The 17,780-nt window shown below is 42.6% G+C and overlaps 2 protein-coding genes and 1 long non-coding RNA gene across 3 annotated transcripts; 2 read left to right on the forward strand and 1 right to left on the reverse strand.

The window, feature by feature from the left end:
- Positions 1 to 1,334: 1,334 nt before the first annotated feature.
- Positions 1,335 to 3,233, forward strand: LOC146577013 (uncharacterized). The gene is made up of 3 exons (XM_085267612.1): positions 1,335 to 1,345; positions 2,366 to 2,595; positions 2,713 to 3,233. The coding sequence occupies exons 1-3, from the start codon at positions 1,335 to 1,337 to the stop codon at positions 3,231 to 3,233; spliced, it is 762 nt and encodes a 253-aa protein (XP_085123738.1).
- Positions 3,234 to 3,277: 44 nt separating this feature from the next.
- On the forward strand, positions 3,278 to 11,939 carry LOC146577014 (stonustoxin subunit alpha-like). Its single transcript, XM_085267613.1, has 3 exons — positions 3,278 to 3,309; positions 11,203 to 11,249; positions 11,398 to 11,939. The coding sequence occupies exons 1-3, from the start codon at positions 3,278 to 3,280 to the stop codon at positions 11,937 to 11,939; spliced, it is 621 nt and encodes a 206-aa protein (XP_085123739.1).
- A 5,317-nt stretch (positions 11,940 to 17,256) lies between these two features.
- LOC146577015 (uncharacterized) lies at positions 17,257 to 17,566 on the reverse strand. Its single transcript, XR_014891393.1, has 2 exons — positions 17,432 to 17,566; positions 17,257 to 17,328 (listed from the first exon to the last, which is right to left on the reverse strand). It is a non-coding gene; the product is annotated as an uncharacterized LOC146577015 (long non-coding RNA).
- Positions 17,567 to 17,780: the final 214 nt, after the last annotated feature.

Consider the following 17,780-nt stretch of genomic DNA (forward strand, 5'->3'; position numbering starts at 1 on the left):
CCCAAAGAGACGTTTGAGGACAATCAGGAGCATTGGAACACTGTGCTGCGTTCAGGTGCACCTCGGAAACTCCATACCTCTGGCAGGCTGTGATTTATTTCTGCTGGTTTTCCTGTTTGAAGCACAAACATCCGTCATCACTTTGTTGTTCTTCTTCCTGCAGCGTTTGAATATTTCAGCACTGAACTGATGTTTCTTCAAAGCTCATTTCAACCTGTTGAAGTCATGAATGAAAGTGCAGACTGAGAGTGGATCACATGATGTTTGAGGTGTGTCATGTGACATGTTCAGTATTGTCACACATGTCTAGATTGTCCCTGATATCATAACTGCTCAAACACTGATGATTATATTTGAAGAATTATTCCTGATGGCAGCAAAGTTTGAATGGAGCTCTCTGTCTGTGCTGATTTGTCGCCCTCTGGAGGTCAAAGCACAAACTGCATGATGTCACTGTAACCACCACAGAGACAGGAAGTGTTTTTATGACTGAAACACTGAAATGATGCTAACGGCTGTCGTTAGGCTCACTGACAGCAGTGCTGATGTGTTCATGTCAAACACTGGCTCAGGTCAGACTCCTTCATCCTTCTCCAGCGTGAGGCCGCCCTCAGACCCACAGGAGCTCTGACCTTTGACCTCCTGACCCTAACCATTTTCGTCTTGTTGCATCTTTAAATGCAAATCCATGATGGATAAGACATGGACGTCTTAACGCCCACTCACATCCTGGGACATTTGATCACAGGAAATCACATGATAGCGTGGGGCTAGATCTCACAATGGGTTCACCCAAGACCTTGGCTGATTGAGACCCACACCCGTTTTCACGGAGGAGGAGGAGTTTCACATCCTGAACATGTGACAGCCTGGTTTAAAGGGACCAAAAGTAACTGGACACCTGATTCAGTTCAGGTTTATTCATCCGCTCCAAACCACAGCAGCAGTCACCTCCAGGGAACCAGCTGATCCATGTAACTGGGGACAGACCACAGCCCAGAGCACTGGTTCATGATGTGTTTGTGGACTGTAGGTTGTTTGGATAGAGATGAGATGTACACAGCAGTCTGTCTCTAATGTTTAATGAAATGTTCTGAAGTTGATAATAACTTGGGATTTTCTTTTGAATGAATCTTTAATCGTGTTGTAGGGCCTCTGACTCTCATGAAGATTTTCACATCAATGTGCTTTTCACAAAGATATTAACAATGAAAATGACGTGCAGCCCTGAACTACTCATGCGTTAACTCAGCGGTTCCCAACCCCCGGGTCACGGACCGGTCCATGAGTCGTTTGGTACCGGGCCGTGAGAGTCGAGGCTCGGTGTGAAATTGATGGTTGATAGGTTTGTAGCATAAACCTGTTCGCTGGATCGTTCAATCCAGCTACACAGCAAAGCAAGACACGAGTAGTTCTTTATGTTTCTCGTGCACGGGAGAGAACTGGACCAATGCCGTTCCTTCGCTTGACCACAGTTGCTCTCGTCCGTTCCCTCGTAACACTGTTCTTTTATTGAGGTTACACGAATATACACGTGAACAAAGGTACCAGTCTGTATGTTATGTAGGTGTGTGTGTGTGTGTGTGTGTGTGTGTGTGTGTGTGTGTGTGTGTGTGTGTGTGTGTGTGTGTGTGTGACCCCATAAACGACTTCCCTAAACCTGCTGGTCTGGAAGTCCAGCAGTTCATCTAAACAAAAGGCACTTAGACTAAAACAGACATCCTACCACAAAACAATAAGAAGGTAGCACCTCTCCCATGATCCCAGGACGTGGGTGTGAATGCCAGAACACTCTGGAGTCACACAAAGTCTTTAAAGACTACTATCATTACACAATTGGTTCTACACCTCTGAGCATATATGGTTAGATATTCCCCAATAACAATGACAATGATAAAATATAAATCCAACAATGGTTTTAGCATTTGGCAATAGCAAGTTGTGCCTTGTTTTTAGATAGACAGCAAGTGCAGAGTGATATATGAAATGATGGGATGGAAGGAAGAAGAGAAGCAAAGAGTGATTCACAGGCAGAGCCTAAATTATTTCTCACAGTTTTTTGTTGCCTTATGGTTCCAAGCGCTGTCACCAATCTTTGCATTTTGTTATTATCTCATGACACTTGTTTAATCAGCTACCATCTCTCCTGTGGACTTTTTAATGTCTACAGTCTCAGATCAACACAGCCCTGCCCTTCCCATATTAGATTCTTGATGAATGTGTGTTGTTGTTATAGAGATTGAAAATGTGACGTCATTCAAGGGGAAAACCGCAAAGGATTGTGGGAACTCGTGGTAAGAGCTACTAGCGCACACAGGCTTTCAATTGAAATCAGTTACACAGCGATAAAAAGAAACCAAAAAAGCTGTTGTATTATTAACTGCACAAGCCGGGCGAGCAACAGCCGCGTGAAGTCGACGGGTAAAGCGATTGGTTTTTATCGGATTCCGGCGTGGAGCAGAAATTGTCCAAGCCATGTCTCCGAAGTCAAGAAGAGGCGACGGATGGCCTGGATTGCCGCTATCCGAAGACCTAATATAACGTTCGAAAACACTCCACCTCACATGTTAGTCTGCTCCAAGCATTTCCACAAAGGTAAGTGTTTTGTAGTAGTTAATACATCTTATATGGCGCTGAACAGAAATCATCGCGCTATGCTCCTTTGATCATAAAATGATCTTGTCTTTGTCTGTATGCATGTGTGTTTTTCAGCACCTGTCACTACGGAAACTACAGCTGAGATCCAACCACAGCAGATAACTCCACAGCACGAGGATGAAGATCTGCAGGACTGTAAAATGTGTTCTCTAAGGTTACAAGAAATAGCACACCTGCAGGAAGAAAACCTAATATTACAAAAAGAACTGTCCAAAAGGAAATTAGACATGGAATTCTTGAAAGATAACAACTCTAAAGTTAAATTCTACACAGGGCTGCCTTCTTTTGCTTTATTAATGGGAGTGCTACAACAAATCAGCCCGAGCTTGCCAGACACTGACAGGAAAATTTCCCAGTTTCAGATGCTCTTGTTGACTCTCATGCGTTTAAGACTCAACCTTCCAATTGCACATATTGCACACCTCTTTGATATTAGCCGGACAACCACATCCACTGTATTTAACATTACTGTAAATGTGCTATACGCTCACCTCAGTCCACTGGTGCACTGGCTGGGAAGACATTGCATAGGAAAACTAAGAGGATGTACTGGCAGGAATACTGCAGTACTTTAGGAAGAACTACACCAGTTCAGAATGTGTGGAGTACTGTTAAGAACATGAATGCAGACAGGAAACAACAGCAGTTTTTGTAAAGTAAATTCAAACTCCTTCATTAAATGCAGCTGGTTGAGTTGAAAACAATGGAGAATGATTGTGTTACGTTGTTTATTCTCTATAGAAACGGAGCAGAAGGAGTGCATGCAGAGCTGGACGTGGGCTGTATATACATGCGTGTATCTTTGTTGTCTGTGAGCAGAGAAAACAAAGCGCTGGAAATGTCCAGTGTATCATAAGCCAGCCAGTCCTGTTACTGCAATTCACTTCTTCACCCGAAAGTGTCACCATCAGGCTTCAACATCAGTTTCCAGTATTAATAGTGTTAATGAGCTACAGGTAGTATGGATGGGAAAATGTAGAGATGCTGGGCAAACAATATGATCAAATCCACAGAGGGAATAATTGAAGTGATGACGGCAGGTGTAGAGAACAAAAATGAATCATATTGAAATGTTAAATCAGGAAAATCCTGGAGAAGAGGATAGTTTTAATGTTCAGTTTGTAATTTTGAATTCAACGCAGCTCTTAAATGCATAAAAATGACTTCACCTGACGTCAGACTGAACAATCGGATTAGCTACTGATATTGATTTAACCCTTTAAGACCTACCATAGAACCAAGTCCGCCAGAGCTTATATTATATTTTTACATGCTGTAGAGCCATTTTTGGGAGCATTTCAAGTTACTATACATCAATACAACCATTACAGACTAAATTTTAATAATATGTATGTATTAAGTACATAGTAATTACATAAATTGCAAAAAAGTGCAATAAACTACAAAAAAATTGAAAATCGTATTTGTTTTTTTAACATATATTTCTAGTTAGAGAAATTTAAGAGGCTTATCCCTCAAAACTGTAAATACAAAAAAGTTGCACAAAATAGTTTCCCACCACAGGAAATTTATTTTGAGTGCCTTCATAGTTTTATGTTTGAAATACACCAATTTTTATATACTGCAGGAAAAACGAAAATAAATATTATACTGCAAATTTGCAAAATAACAGCATATGCATCAAAATAAACTATTTCCAGCAGTGCAATATGAGTCCTAAGCATATGTGGAAGGAAACTGTAACCTAGGACAAGCTGATGGCATAAGATGTAAGTACAACTCCTCAGGTTTTATATGCAAAAAAAATGATTGCGCTAGCTTACGTGGTTGCAGTGCCACCGGGATTTAAAAATAGTTACGCAAAACAGAGCGTGCCCTTTCCGATCGGCTGTAAAGGGTTAAAGCAAGAAAATATGGTATTAGCATTAGCTGCCAATTCCTATTCACCTAAAATTAGCATTACCTGCTAATGGCAGTCTACTTAGCATTAACTCCTCACTAATGTAATGCTAATTCACATCAAATTATCTTTAGCTTTAGCATTAGCTGCTAGCTTCAGCCTACCTAGCACTAGCTGCTCACATTGTTAAAAGGGAAGAGAAAACGATATTAGCATTAGCTTGTAATAATTATTCACCCCTAATTAGAATTAGCCACTAATGGCAGCATACTTAGCATTAACTCCTCACATCGTTATAATACAAATGATGCTAACTTGCATTAAATTAGACTGCTGTTATTAGCTAATGCTATTTAGCAGTAGCTGCTCACATTGCTATAAAGCAAAGGAAAACGATATGAGCATTAGGTTCTAATGCGTATTTGCCTTAAATTAGACGTAGGTGCTAATGGCGGACTACTTAGCATTAGCAGCTCAGATGTTGTAATGCTAGGAAAAAGAGTGTTAGCATTAGCCGTTCACATTGTTATAAAGTTAAGGGAAATAGTGTTAGCATTAGCTACTCACATTGTTAAAAAGTGTTAGCATTAGTGCATAATGCTAATTCACATCAAATTAGCATTAGTTAATAACGGCAGCCTATTTAGCATTAGCAGATAATGTCGACCTTGGCCCACTGGAAAAGTTCAGAACTAAAGATTTAGGAGTGTTTCTCGATAGCTCTTTCTCATTTGAGAAACAAATGAATTCTGTTATTAAAACCAGCTGTAAGGTTTATATTGTTGATTGTCATTTATGCTTAGAAATATTTACTCATATATGCTTAGAGTTGTATAATCGATTGCATGATGATAGAGGTTTGATCCTCAGTAGTCTGTAAAGACTCTGTGTGCTAGTGATGTGCGGATCGATCCTGAAATATCGATTCCTCCGATACCAATCATTTATGTTCTAGAATCGATTCTCACATTAAAATATCGATATTTTAGTAATTTAGAGTAAATTTGTAGTTTATCATTAACAGGAACACAGTGGAAAGAAACTATAACATTCGGATTGCCTACATTCAAAGGAACTACTTCCTCTTCCGCCTTTCATAGTCATGTGCGAAATACGGCTGTATAAATGTCTCGCAGCCCCTTGGCATGCGCACTCACAACAATGGCTGAGCGTAATTGTGCGGATGTATTTTATCTCCACAAACAGCTGAGCCGTGGTTTGCAATAAATGTGGCAAAAAAAGTGAGGTGTTGTGGCCATACTTGCCAACCTTGAGACCTCAGAATTAGGGAGACATTCAAAAGGGCTGTTTGGGCGGATAAATATATTTTACAGGGTTTATTTATCGGATAAAATACGTTAAATGTCACCGTTATTATTGGCCGGCCCGGAAACAGCGGGGGTGTCCAAATTCAGAGGCTGCTTCCACCTGAGGACCGGCCTTCGCGGTCTAAAGAAAGCCGGGTAGTACGTCACGAGCTCCCTCGGTGGAGTGAAACTCTGCCGTCTGCTCCTTGCTGTCTAAAATATAACCGGACACTGACGTAAACTCTTCTGTTTAATCAGTTTTCTGTTTGACGTTTATTCAGCTGTGTGAAAACCCCGGAGGAACCCTCCCGAGGGAATAATAAAGTTTAATTTAATTTAATCTAATCTAATAACTTTAATCTCAGCCAAACCGATTTACTCACGAACAAATAAAACACTGAAAAAGCCAAACAAGAACATTTTTAAGTTATCAAAGTGACTTGTACATCATGTTTAACCCGAGTGGTGAAAGACCGCGGGGGTTTGAAGACGATGTGTCGGTCGGCTCAGATATTTGAAGTTTACACAGCTACATTCTCACCTGAAAATATGTTAAAAGTTTTTTTGCGACCCAGAAAGAGAAATAAGAGTGATATTAAAACTAAGTCGCTGCCGTCATTGTTGGAAACTGGAATTGGCTGGGCCGCGCTATGAATTCTGCGATATGGTTTTTCAACTTTGTTGTCCGGGTGGAAAATCTGGAGAAAGGTGGGATTCTCCCGGAAAAATCGGGAGGGTTGGCATGTATGGTTGTGGCAACATCACTAACCTTGTCAAACACCTCAGAGTAAATCATATCACAAAATATGACGAGCGTATGTTGAGGCGAACTGAAGAGGAGGACAGGGACAGGTGCTGCTAGGGTGAGAGTCTCTCACGGAGTCCTTTAGTCCTCCAGGCAGGCAAGGTGTTCAAATAGCACACAACTTTAGTTTTTTTATTTCTATATGATGAACTCTGCATTATTAAGTGATAAGAAGAAGGTATTCTGATGTCCTGTAATCATTATGACGCTATAATTTGAGATACAATAAATAAAATCCGTTTTGTACAAAGTATCGGTATCGGATCAGTATCGTCGATACCACCCTGAATATTACTTGGTATCGGATCGGAAAGGAAATCAGTGGTATCGCACATCACTACTGTGTGCCTTCCACAGTGCTCTGGCATGCACACACCACTTGGGGCCATGAGAGAGGTCGTACCCTCTCTTACTGATTTATGGTGTAGGACAGAGGTCTCAAACTCAATTTAGCTGGGGGCCGCTGCAGGCAGAGTCTGGGTGAGGCTGGGCCGCATTAGGTTTTCCACAAGAAAGGCATGGTTAAAAAATTCCAATCTTCTCAAATCTCTTTATTTTTATTTTTTAACACAAAATATGAAAAATAAATAAACAAATTAAGAATTAATAAGAAAATAAATCAATCTGTAATACATAAATAAAACAATAATAAGATATTTTTAGTCAGTGAACTTGTGTGTTTCTTTCAGTCTTCTATATCTGCTGTATTTAGATTGAAATGTCTGTATTAACAGTTCTATAACCTTCTTCTGAACATGAATGGAACACTGGAGAAAATGAACTGTTCTTCTGAACATGGCTTCTCTTGCCTACTCCTTGCTGCTAGAGACCTGGCAGCGTTTCCTCTCGCATAGCCGAGCCAGATTTGGCCTGAGGGAGGAAGCAGTTGCGACCCTCAGTATGTCTTGAAGATGATCATCCGTAAGTCTGGACCTGTACTTGGACTTATTGAAGTTCAAAGTGGAGAAGAGCTTTTGGCACAAGTATGTGCTACCAAAAAGGCACATGGTCCGCTTGGACATTCGGGAAAGCCGAGGGAAACTAGGGCTCAATTCTCTCAAAAATTGTCCAAGCTTGTCTGCTTTTCCACTCACCTCCCTGAACTTTGCTTTGAGTTCAGAGTTGCACTGCAGCTCAATGAGCTCCATTTGAAGCACAGAAGGGGCATCTTGCACATCAAAGGAGAAGGGGTCCGCAAAAATGTGAAAGGTGGCTCTGTGTGTCTTGAAGTCAGCAAATCTGTGATCAAATTCCTCCTGTAGCCTCAAAATGACATCAACATACTCGTCAGCACTGAATGGTGTGCCTGCATCCACGAGTGCCTTGCATGCTGGGAAATGGCAAAGGTTTGTCTGAGAGAGCTGAGCTTTCCAGAGCGCCAGTTTTGTGGAGAATGCTCTCACGTTGTCATAGGCAGCACTGACAAGTTGCCCCTGGCCTTGTAACGTCTTGTTCAGTACATTAAGCTCATGTGTCATATCAACAAGAAAAGCTGAGTCCATGAGCCATTTGGGATCAGTTAGCACAGGAACACTAACTCCATCCTTCTCCATGAAGGCTTCACTTCTGCTCTCAACTCAAAAAGTCTCTTTAATACATTTCCCCTGCTGAGCCAACGTACCTCAGTGAAGTCGAGCACATCCCCATATTCTGACTCCATTTCCTCTAAAAAAGCACAGAACCTTCGGTGCTTTAAGCCCCTGGATCTGATTTGGTTGATGCATTTCACAACAATAGACATCACATTGTCAAACTTCAGGCATTTGCTGCAAAGGACCTGCTGATGGATGATGCAGTGCAGAGCAATGGCCTCCTCCACGCCTTCCTCTTCCAGTTTGTTTTGTGCCACCAGTCCATGTTTCCTCCCTGTCATTGATGGCGCTCCATCTGTTGTTATTCCAACAAACCTCTTCCATGGCAAACCAACATTCTCAATGGCATCACACAGCTTGTAAATATCTGCTGAGCGGTGGTCTGGCCATGCATTGGAATTACTGTGAGCAGCTCCTCCATCACTTCAAAACTGTCATCAACACCACGGACATACATTGGGAGCTGGGCAGTGTCGGTGATGTCTGTGGTCTCATCAAGAGCGACTGAGTATACACTGAAACATTTGGCTTTCTCACACAGTTGGTCATAAATGTCACTTGACAGGTCAGAAATGCGATCTGCTGCGGTGTTGGCAGAAAGGCTGATGTTGCTAAACTGACCTTTCTTTCCCGGACAGACTATATTTGCAGCCTGCAATATGCACTTTTAGACAAATGCACCTTCTGTGAATGGCTTCCCTGCTTTAGCAATCATCTCACTAACCACGTGGCTCCGACTGCTGCATTATTCTCTTTGGTTGCTTTCTTGGAGAAATCTTGCTGCCTCAGTAGATCTGTTTTAAGACTGGCAACCCGGTTCGCTCTCTCGTCTCCCTGGTATTTTGCATCCAGCTCAGCATGTCTAGTTGTGTAATGACGTTTCAAATTGTATTCCTTGTGCAGCGCAACTTTCTCTGTGCAAATAAGACAGGTCGGGGTGCCCCTGTGCTCAACAAAGAAATATTGCATTTCCCACTTTTCCTGAAATTGTCGGTGCTCATCACCAACCTTTCTCTTCACCGCAGGCTTTGAAAAAGACATGTTTGGGGCTATGTGACATTTATAATTCTACTTGGTGTCACTGTCGCATTGAAGTTTCAATCAAGCGTTTAGCCGACGGACGGGGAACGTCTCAACGCGTAGAGAACGTCATTTCTGCTTCTTTTTCTTGCAACCGTAGCACGGCGATCGGCAGATAAAAAGCCGGTAGCAGTCTCCTTTGTTTTTACGCTCGATGTTCATGTCTTTCATGACGACACGAACACCGTGGCGTTTGCAGATGGTAGAAAGTGCAGGGATAGCGAGCGCAAAAAAGGCGACTGCTCACGGCGCCGGGCTGTTGTTACAGGAGAAAGAAGCGGAAATGACACCGTGACATATAACAAATAACATCAGCTGTTTCTGATGTTAGTTGTTTTGACTGCTTTTACATTATATTGAAATATATGTAATGTTCATGTTTGCTGCAATGCAAACGCAGTGATGCAAATAAAAACATGGAGCCACAAATTACGGTGCGACCCTATAATTAGTCCGGGTTACCGGGGACTGTTGTTGCCGATGAACAGGTGTCGCTATGTGACTGCAGACTAAATTGGGCTGCATTGAGTTCATGACTTTTCTTTTATCCGCCGCCTACGCATCACTGTGAGAGTTAATATGAGATCTCTCTCTGTGGAAAAATAACTTTAAATCCCACTGACGTGTGTATAAATCTATATACGTATAATGTCCCGCTGGGCAGCAACTTAAAAAAACAACTTTTTCTGAAGTGTTGTGAACGCAGCGCGCTGGGGCGAATGTCGGCGTTTGCCCAATAGAAAGGAGGAAGCCAGCCAGGCACAGGAAAGAAAGAAACACTCCAGGGCAACGCTGCTGGAACTTTGACTCATTGAGAAATGTTTCCCTGCTTGCATCAAGCCCGGCTGGTGTCCCCTGAGATCCATATCCCACCCTGATTGGTGGGTTAATTCAGCTCCGCCCACAACACTGTAAAGTGTCATACATTATCAAACTAACATTACATTTTCATATTAAGGTGGGGCCAAAAACTATCATCCTGGGGGCCGCAATTGGCCCGCGGGCCGCGAGTTTGAGACCCCTACTCTGTGTCTGGTTAAGTATAAGAGCCCTTTGTTAGGGGGACCGCTGGACTCTTAGCACCAGCTTTGGGGTCACAGGGTCACATCTGGAACACACACACACACACACACACACACACACACACACACACACACACACACACACTATGCACAGACTGGTACTCTTTGTTCATACCTGTGTAAGACGTCATAATGAACTTGTGCATATTCATGTAAGCTCAATAAAGAGCAGTGTTACGAGGGAGCAGACGAGAGCGACTGAGGTCAAGTGAAGGAACGGCGCTGTCACAGTTCTCTCCCTCATCAATTGTCTGGTTCCAGCGGTGGGTCTGTGCTAGACGACCCATCACCAGCTTTTTCCACTGGTTACCAGTACGTGGTAGAATCCACTTCCAGATCTGGTTGTCTTTAAATCTGTGAATGGATTGGCTCCATCTTATCTCTCTTTAACAAAAGAATCCAAGTGGAGCCCTCAGGTCTGCAGATAAGCAGCTTCTGACCAGAACTAGACGTAAAAACAGAGGTGAGCTTTATCGATGGCTGCAGCCAAACTCTGGAACAGTCGCCCTTCACATCAGGTCGTCACCAACACTGGACATTTTTAAAAGCCGGTTGGAAACACATTTGTACTCTGTAGCTTTCAATCCTGACCAGTCTTTATAGTCATTACTGTGTATGTTTCCTATTTTCTCTCTACTCTGTGCAGCACTTTGGCTCAAGCTGTTTTTAAATGTGCTGATAAATAAATGTAGATTTCTTTGAATAAAACAGTGGAGCCGAGCTTTGAGCTCAGTGTGTAACAGTGTGTGTGTGAGAGCCATGTAATGTCCATGTGTGCATGCTGACTGTGCTGCTCTGACCCCCCTCCTCCTTTCAGGGTGGAGCCTGCTGGAGTCCGATGGTTGAGACCAGGTCTGAGGAAGTGTAAGTGTGTTTTTAATGGGATTCATGAAAACAAAGCAGCACACATTCAACCATCTTCATCATGTCAGGAGTCATCATCAAAGTGTCAATCAATGAACAGATGATGGATCAATAACTGCAGCTGGATTGTGTTTGTTCTCTCCATCAGATTCCTGTCAACTCACAATCGACACAAACACAGTGAACACAAAGCTCCAACTGTCTGACAACAACAGGAAGGTGACACGTGTGGAGGAGGTTCAGTCATATCCTGATCATCCAGACAGATTTGATGTTTGTCCTCAGCTGCTGTGTAGAAATGGTCTGACTGGTCGCTGTTACTGGGAGGTCGAGTGGAGAGGAAGAGTTTTTATATCAGTGAGTTACAGAAGCATCAGAAGGAAAGGAGACAGTGATGACTGTGTGTTTGGATACAATGATCAGTCCTGGAGTCTGATCTGTGATTATAATGGTCCTCGTCATGTCTGGCACAATAACAGACAAACATCCATCTCCTCCTCCTCCTCCTCCTCCTCCTCTGTCTCTAACAGAGCAGCAGTGTATGTGGACTGTCCTGCTGGCACTCTGTCCTTCTACAGAGTCTCCTCTGACACTCTGATCCACCTCCACACCTTCAACACCACATTCACTCAAACTCTTTATCCTGGGTTTAGAGTCTTGTCTCCTGGTGGCTCAGTGTCCCTGTGCTGAGTGGAGTGTAAAGAGTGTCTCCTGTTACAGAAACACTCTGACTGTTGAACAGATAGTTCAGTCTGTACATGTCTGTCTCTTTCACTCACAAACACGTTTTCAGATTCATGGATTCAATCAGTTGATGTTTGAAACTCTTCTAAATGATTCCTTGTAAACTTCTTCCTCTTCAGTCACAAACAAACAGGAAGTGATGTCACATGTGTTCCTGTCCACACAGCAGAATGAGTCTATTGCTGACAGTGATGTACAAACAGAGTGAGCATTTCTGAGGCCCAAAATAAACTGAGTAGTTCACTGAATGAACAATGGACTGTGAGCTCAGTTCCTTCATCATTAGTATGGATTATATATGTATATGTATTATATTAGTATCATATATATCAGGTGCTGCTGCTTTCAGTCATTGTGCAAATGTGCTGTTTGTAAGCTTGTAAAGCTGCAGTCAGCTGAGACTGAAGAAGTCACCTGATCAGTGAGCAAACGTTTCTGAAAACGTCCAGATGAACAGAATCAACCTTTTGGGATCAGCCAGCAATGCAGCATCATTGTTGTTCAGCTTCAGAGGTTTGCAGGAATGAACTGATGACCAGAAACAGCTGCAAAGTCCAAGAAAATACCAGCTGGAGTTCAGCTGCATTTGAAGAAGTCAAAGAAAAGTAAGGATGGCAAAGGGCGACGTTTTCTTCCAAAGAGCTGCAAACATGGTCGACGCCTCATTAGAAGAATCATCTGGACATTTGTGAGGAACTCTAACCAAGAAAGCAACGTCACACAGATCCAACAGACAGTTTCCATGACTGCAAGTGTTGAGTGGAAAAATGCTACATTGCATTATTGCATCCTCTCACCACAGGAGGCGCTGTTGGCACCACTGATTGCTGATCAGCTGTTCTCTGATGATCTGATTGATACTGTGAATAACGGGACTCACTGAACTCTGTGACACAGTGAAGATTACAGAGTTTAACTTCAACATCTGACTGACGTCACACAGACAGAAGGATGAACCAGTGAGGCACAGAACACAGTTACTGGAGATACTGGATCAGCTCCATGTGAACCTCTGATGGAGAAGCTGCTGAGCCAGAGAAACATCAGGACATGACAGCAGCTGCACTTATCTAACAACATGTAGCAGAGCTGATCTATGTTAGAGGATCTATCACAGCAGCTGAAGCCAAAGTCCAACACTGGATACCAGCTGAGCCTGTGCTGAGTGTAGTGTTACAGGAAAAGGGCAGAAACACTGGTAGCTCCCAGTGATGCTGACTGGGGCACAGAGCTGAATGATGCAGCATCAGGACACTGTTTCAGTCTGACTGACAGAGAAACCTGTAGCTGTATCTACATGTGAGGCAGAGGCCACACAAGCAGCTTTCTATGTTTCACAGTGACTGAGATCTTCAGTGGGGGTGGACATGCTCCTGTACAGACCTCTGAGGAGAACCAAGGTGCAGTCAAAGAGTCCAGTCTGTCCTCACAGATGTGAACATGTGCTTTCATCAGGTCTGCTGTCAGCTAGCAGGCTCACATCAGAATCACTGTTCCTGAAAAACACAGTCTGTGTGACATCATCAGTCAGCTGATGGTCCCAGATCTGAATGGTTTCTGTCTCTACTGAGGAAGTCAGAGAATATCACTGAGGTGTGGATCAGGTCTGAGTGAGCTGTGGAGGGACAGCTTTAAACAGTCCACAGGTCTCACGTCCTGCTCAGTCTGGTAGCAGATACCTCGTATTGTTCCAGATGTGCTGACATCAGCAGCAGCACAGCTGTGTGATGCCATGAATCTCAGTTATTGATCCAACACACAGTAAATACAAAGATCAGGATTTCTGAGAGTAATCATTATGAGTCTGAACACATGATCACTGAATGTTAGTCTCCACAATAATAAGCTAACACAAGCAAACACAGCTTTCAGCTCTTATTTTGAAACTGGCTTATTTAGAGAGCTGTGATGTGAGCGTGCCTGGCTCTGAGGCACTTGGGTCAGCCTCTGTTGTTTAGAAGTGTTACAGACTGTGAATGACACAGACCTGTCAGTTTCCATGTTTGTCTGTAACACAGCTCAGGGGCTCCATGCTGAACGCATCCATCCAGTGTTATTGATCCAGGACTGATACCAGCATTGGGATCAATACTACAACACACAATCACATGTGTCCACGTGATGTGTTTGACCAGCTTTATTCATTAATGATCAATCAGCTTATTTACTGCATCTGAGTCCAGCTTCATTTAAATGATCCAACCATGAAAATGACATCAGTCCTACAGAAGCACTTCATGCTAACAGGAAGTCATTGATTAAGGTGGAATAACACAGAGACACAACCACTCACAGCTAACCTGACCCCACTAACTGCATGTGTTTGGACTGTGGGAGGAAGCCGGAGTACCGGAGAGGACGCACACAAACACGGGAGAACATGAAGCTCTGAAACAAAGATGGTGGATTTGACCTCAGGACCAGGCGGGGTTACGGGGGTCATGACCCCCCAATAATAGATCCAGCTACACTGAAACTGTCAATTTCATTTACTTTTCCTGTTTTAAAGCTATCAGGCTGCTTTGTGGCTCACTCAATACTAAACTAAGATACTTTCAGTGTGAATCATTTGCAGGAACACAGGCAGGATTTAAAGTGCAGAACTTTACAGTCTCTGTCTCAAAGTTGGTCTAAACATGCTAACAGCTCTTTGTTTTTTTCAGTTTTCACTGGTTTGATGTAATGAAAGAAATTTTAAAGAAGCAGACGATTGTTGTTATTTTAGTTCTATAGTTTCATAAATCGTGGTGTGGATCTAAGTCAACATTCAGAATAAATAAGATAATACAGCACTTTGATGGTTGCCTTTGTATTTTCCCAGCAGTGCTCAGGTTGGTTCTCGGCTACATTTACATACAGATGTTAATGTGTTCAGCAGCTGGACTCATCTGAGGAAGGAACATTGGAAAGGTGCTCAGTGCACAACTGCATCACTAATTTTATGTAAGACCCTGTGTTTTATTGTATTTATATATTTGTAACATTTGACTCAAACACTTTTGGGAAGGATGAAAATGTTTTCAGGAGGAAGTTTTTCCTTCTGTCCGACTGCAGTACACACAACACTGCGTCTCCCCCCATTATCACACTTCCTCAGGCTGGTGATGAGCGCCCCCTGGTGTCACAGTGTTGATGACGTCATGCACAGTGAAACATAAACGGTGTCTGTTAATAAAAAATCATGTGTCCATTCTCATGTTTGCATCATGTTTCTGTAAAATCATCAGCTGTTTCTGAACCTTCTTCATTGTTTGACTCATTCCAACAGCTGTGAGCTGTGATGGAGTCAGAGCAGCTTCATCACTGATGTTCAGGTGAAGCTGAACTTAATAAACTGTAGAAATGATCAGGATTCAGGTTGGATGTGTGAAACACTTCTGTGTGAGGTCGCAGTGCTTCATATGTGTGTGTGGGCTGAAGCACACACGTGTGAGTCCTCAGAGGTTTCACACACATCACTGCACACACTTATAATCCTAGTTTAAGCTTGTGGATCATATCGGACACATCAGCAGCTCTTTGGAGACAAAGATTTGAGATTTAAGATGAGTCATAGTCTTTCTATCCATGGTAGCTTCCACTGCTGAGGCTCGGGAAACATGAAGAGGATAATTAAGAGCAAGCATCAGCTCTGTCTCATCTAACTACACAGTATTATGATCATGCACTTATGTCTCAAACTAAGACACAATGAGACAAAATGAGTTCTGTGAGTCTTTAGATTATCAGTAAATTCTGGTGACAGTTTGACGCTCAGTGGAGCCATTTTTGGTTTGTGATGAGTGTTTTGTGAGCTTCTGTTTTGTGAATCGCTCTTTGTAATTTAGAAGATCGTGCAGAAATGTGCGCGCCCTTATCTGAGAGGACACGGAGAGAGTGTCGCAGACTTGAGGTGAGGAGATAAACCTCGGAGCTGGATGGCCTGCACGTTACCCATGTGCATCTTTTCAGTGACATCAAGTGAACCCATAATAAGCATTTCTATGTCTTAGACATCATGTCCATTTCTAATGAGAGATTATTTTTAAATGAGGGAAACCTGGTCTAACAACACGCTTCCAACAGAGCTAAAGGTTCACCACAGTGAGACGGTGGGACTCTGATAAGAACTGAAACACTGTGTATGAACAGCTGAGACAAAACTATATATAAACACTCATTTATTCCAGTTTAGTTTACAATGATTTTAAAGTAATGTGGAACGATTCATGTTCATGAGCTGTTACAAACACAACTATTGATTTGTCTATATATGGTCGGACTACAAGGCTCGTGTTGAGGCTCTTGGAATAATGTGTGAATTACAGCAAGAAATGATGGTTTTCCATTTTACCAAAGTGGAATAAAATCACCACAGCAAAGAAATCATGTTATTGTCTGCAGCTAAAATATATGGTGAGCATGGTTTTATAATAATGTGCAAACACAACCTCACTCTGCTCTATACGAGGAGCCAACCACAGCTGTCCGGGTCTTCATCCACCACCTCCACCATCTTTGCTCATCATCATTCACTTAATTGCTGATTGGTTTAAATCAAACTCCATTACAGGTTCAACTCCATTATATAACAGCATGTTGACTTTGGATCTGGTGTGCAGTGCCACCTTAAAAGATGAGGAAACTAAGAGATTACAAAAAAAGAAGTGGAGGAGTTAAAGAGCTGCAGCAGATTAACAGTTTCTGACAGTCATGTGTTAGAAATAGGACGATTAGATGAGCTGAGGGATCCATCTACTGCTCAGTGAAGCCTCATCAGAAACAGTCTCAGTGGAAGGATGGCTCTATTGTTAAGGAAGGACACAGGCAGAAAGACTGGCGTCTGTCACACAGGAACTGGACTGAAAATCAGCTGCACATATTCATCAGTATGTGCAAACATATTATAGGTGTGGAATTCAGGACAGTACCATCAGAAGTTGATCCACTGTGCAAATGTCTGATTGGCAGTGGCTTCATTTTTCACTATGAACAAACTGCTAATGCAGCATCACAGGACGTCAGCCATGGATTGGCCTCCCCAGACCTCAACATTACTGAAACATCTTAACAGAGGATGGAAACAAAGGGAACCAACATCCAAGAAAAGAGCTGCTGCTGAAAACTTCCTCACAGAAAACACAAACAAGCTTGACTAAGAGACTCCAGGCTGTGCTGAATTATAAAGGTGGACTGACCTCCAGGGTCCTTAGTATCATATAAGCTCAGTTTGTGTCTTATATACTTTCCATTTATATAACAAAATATATAGAAAGGAGGGTGGTTTAAGATGTCTGTAGAGTTTTATTCATTATCTTTAGACAAACAAAGAAAGCACCATCCATTCGTCTCCAGTCTGTATGAAAAACAGGGGAAAGGTCAAATTAAACCTTTGAAATTCCTTTCACAATAAATCCATAAATAAACAAAATAAAACATAGAAAAGTGTTTAAACCCACTTTTCCATAAAGCTGTCAATAGGAAATGTTCCAGTAAACATGTCTGTGTTTCTGCTGTTTTCCTTTCATGCGTCCACAGCTGACAGGTAACCCTATTGGAGTCGCCATAGTGACGGGTGGCGTCTCAGCTTCAGCGTGTTGATGGGCACAGCCATGGTTACCACAGCTGGAGTTGGTGTACGGCGAGCTGTGAGAGGACAGAGATGGAGAACGCACATTTAACTCTTTAACAGGAGATACGTTACGACTAACAGACGACTGCTGTCTACATGATGTCTTTGCAGCCCTTATGCTACATGTTACACAACTTTTCTTCATGCCAACAAGACTGAGGTGCCACATAGTCGAC

The sequence above is a fragment of the Mchenga conophoros genome, linkage group LG3 (assembly GCF_057382185.1).
Source record: "Mchenga conophoros isolate Kocher_MC1m ecotype Shallow Benthic linkage group LG3, M_conophoros_male_GT1.1, whole genome shotgun sequence".
NCBI lineage: Eukaryota > Metazoa > Chordata > Actinopteri > Cichliformes > Cichlidae > Mchenga > Mchenga conophoros.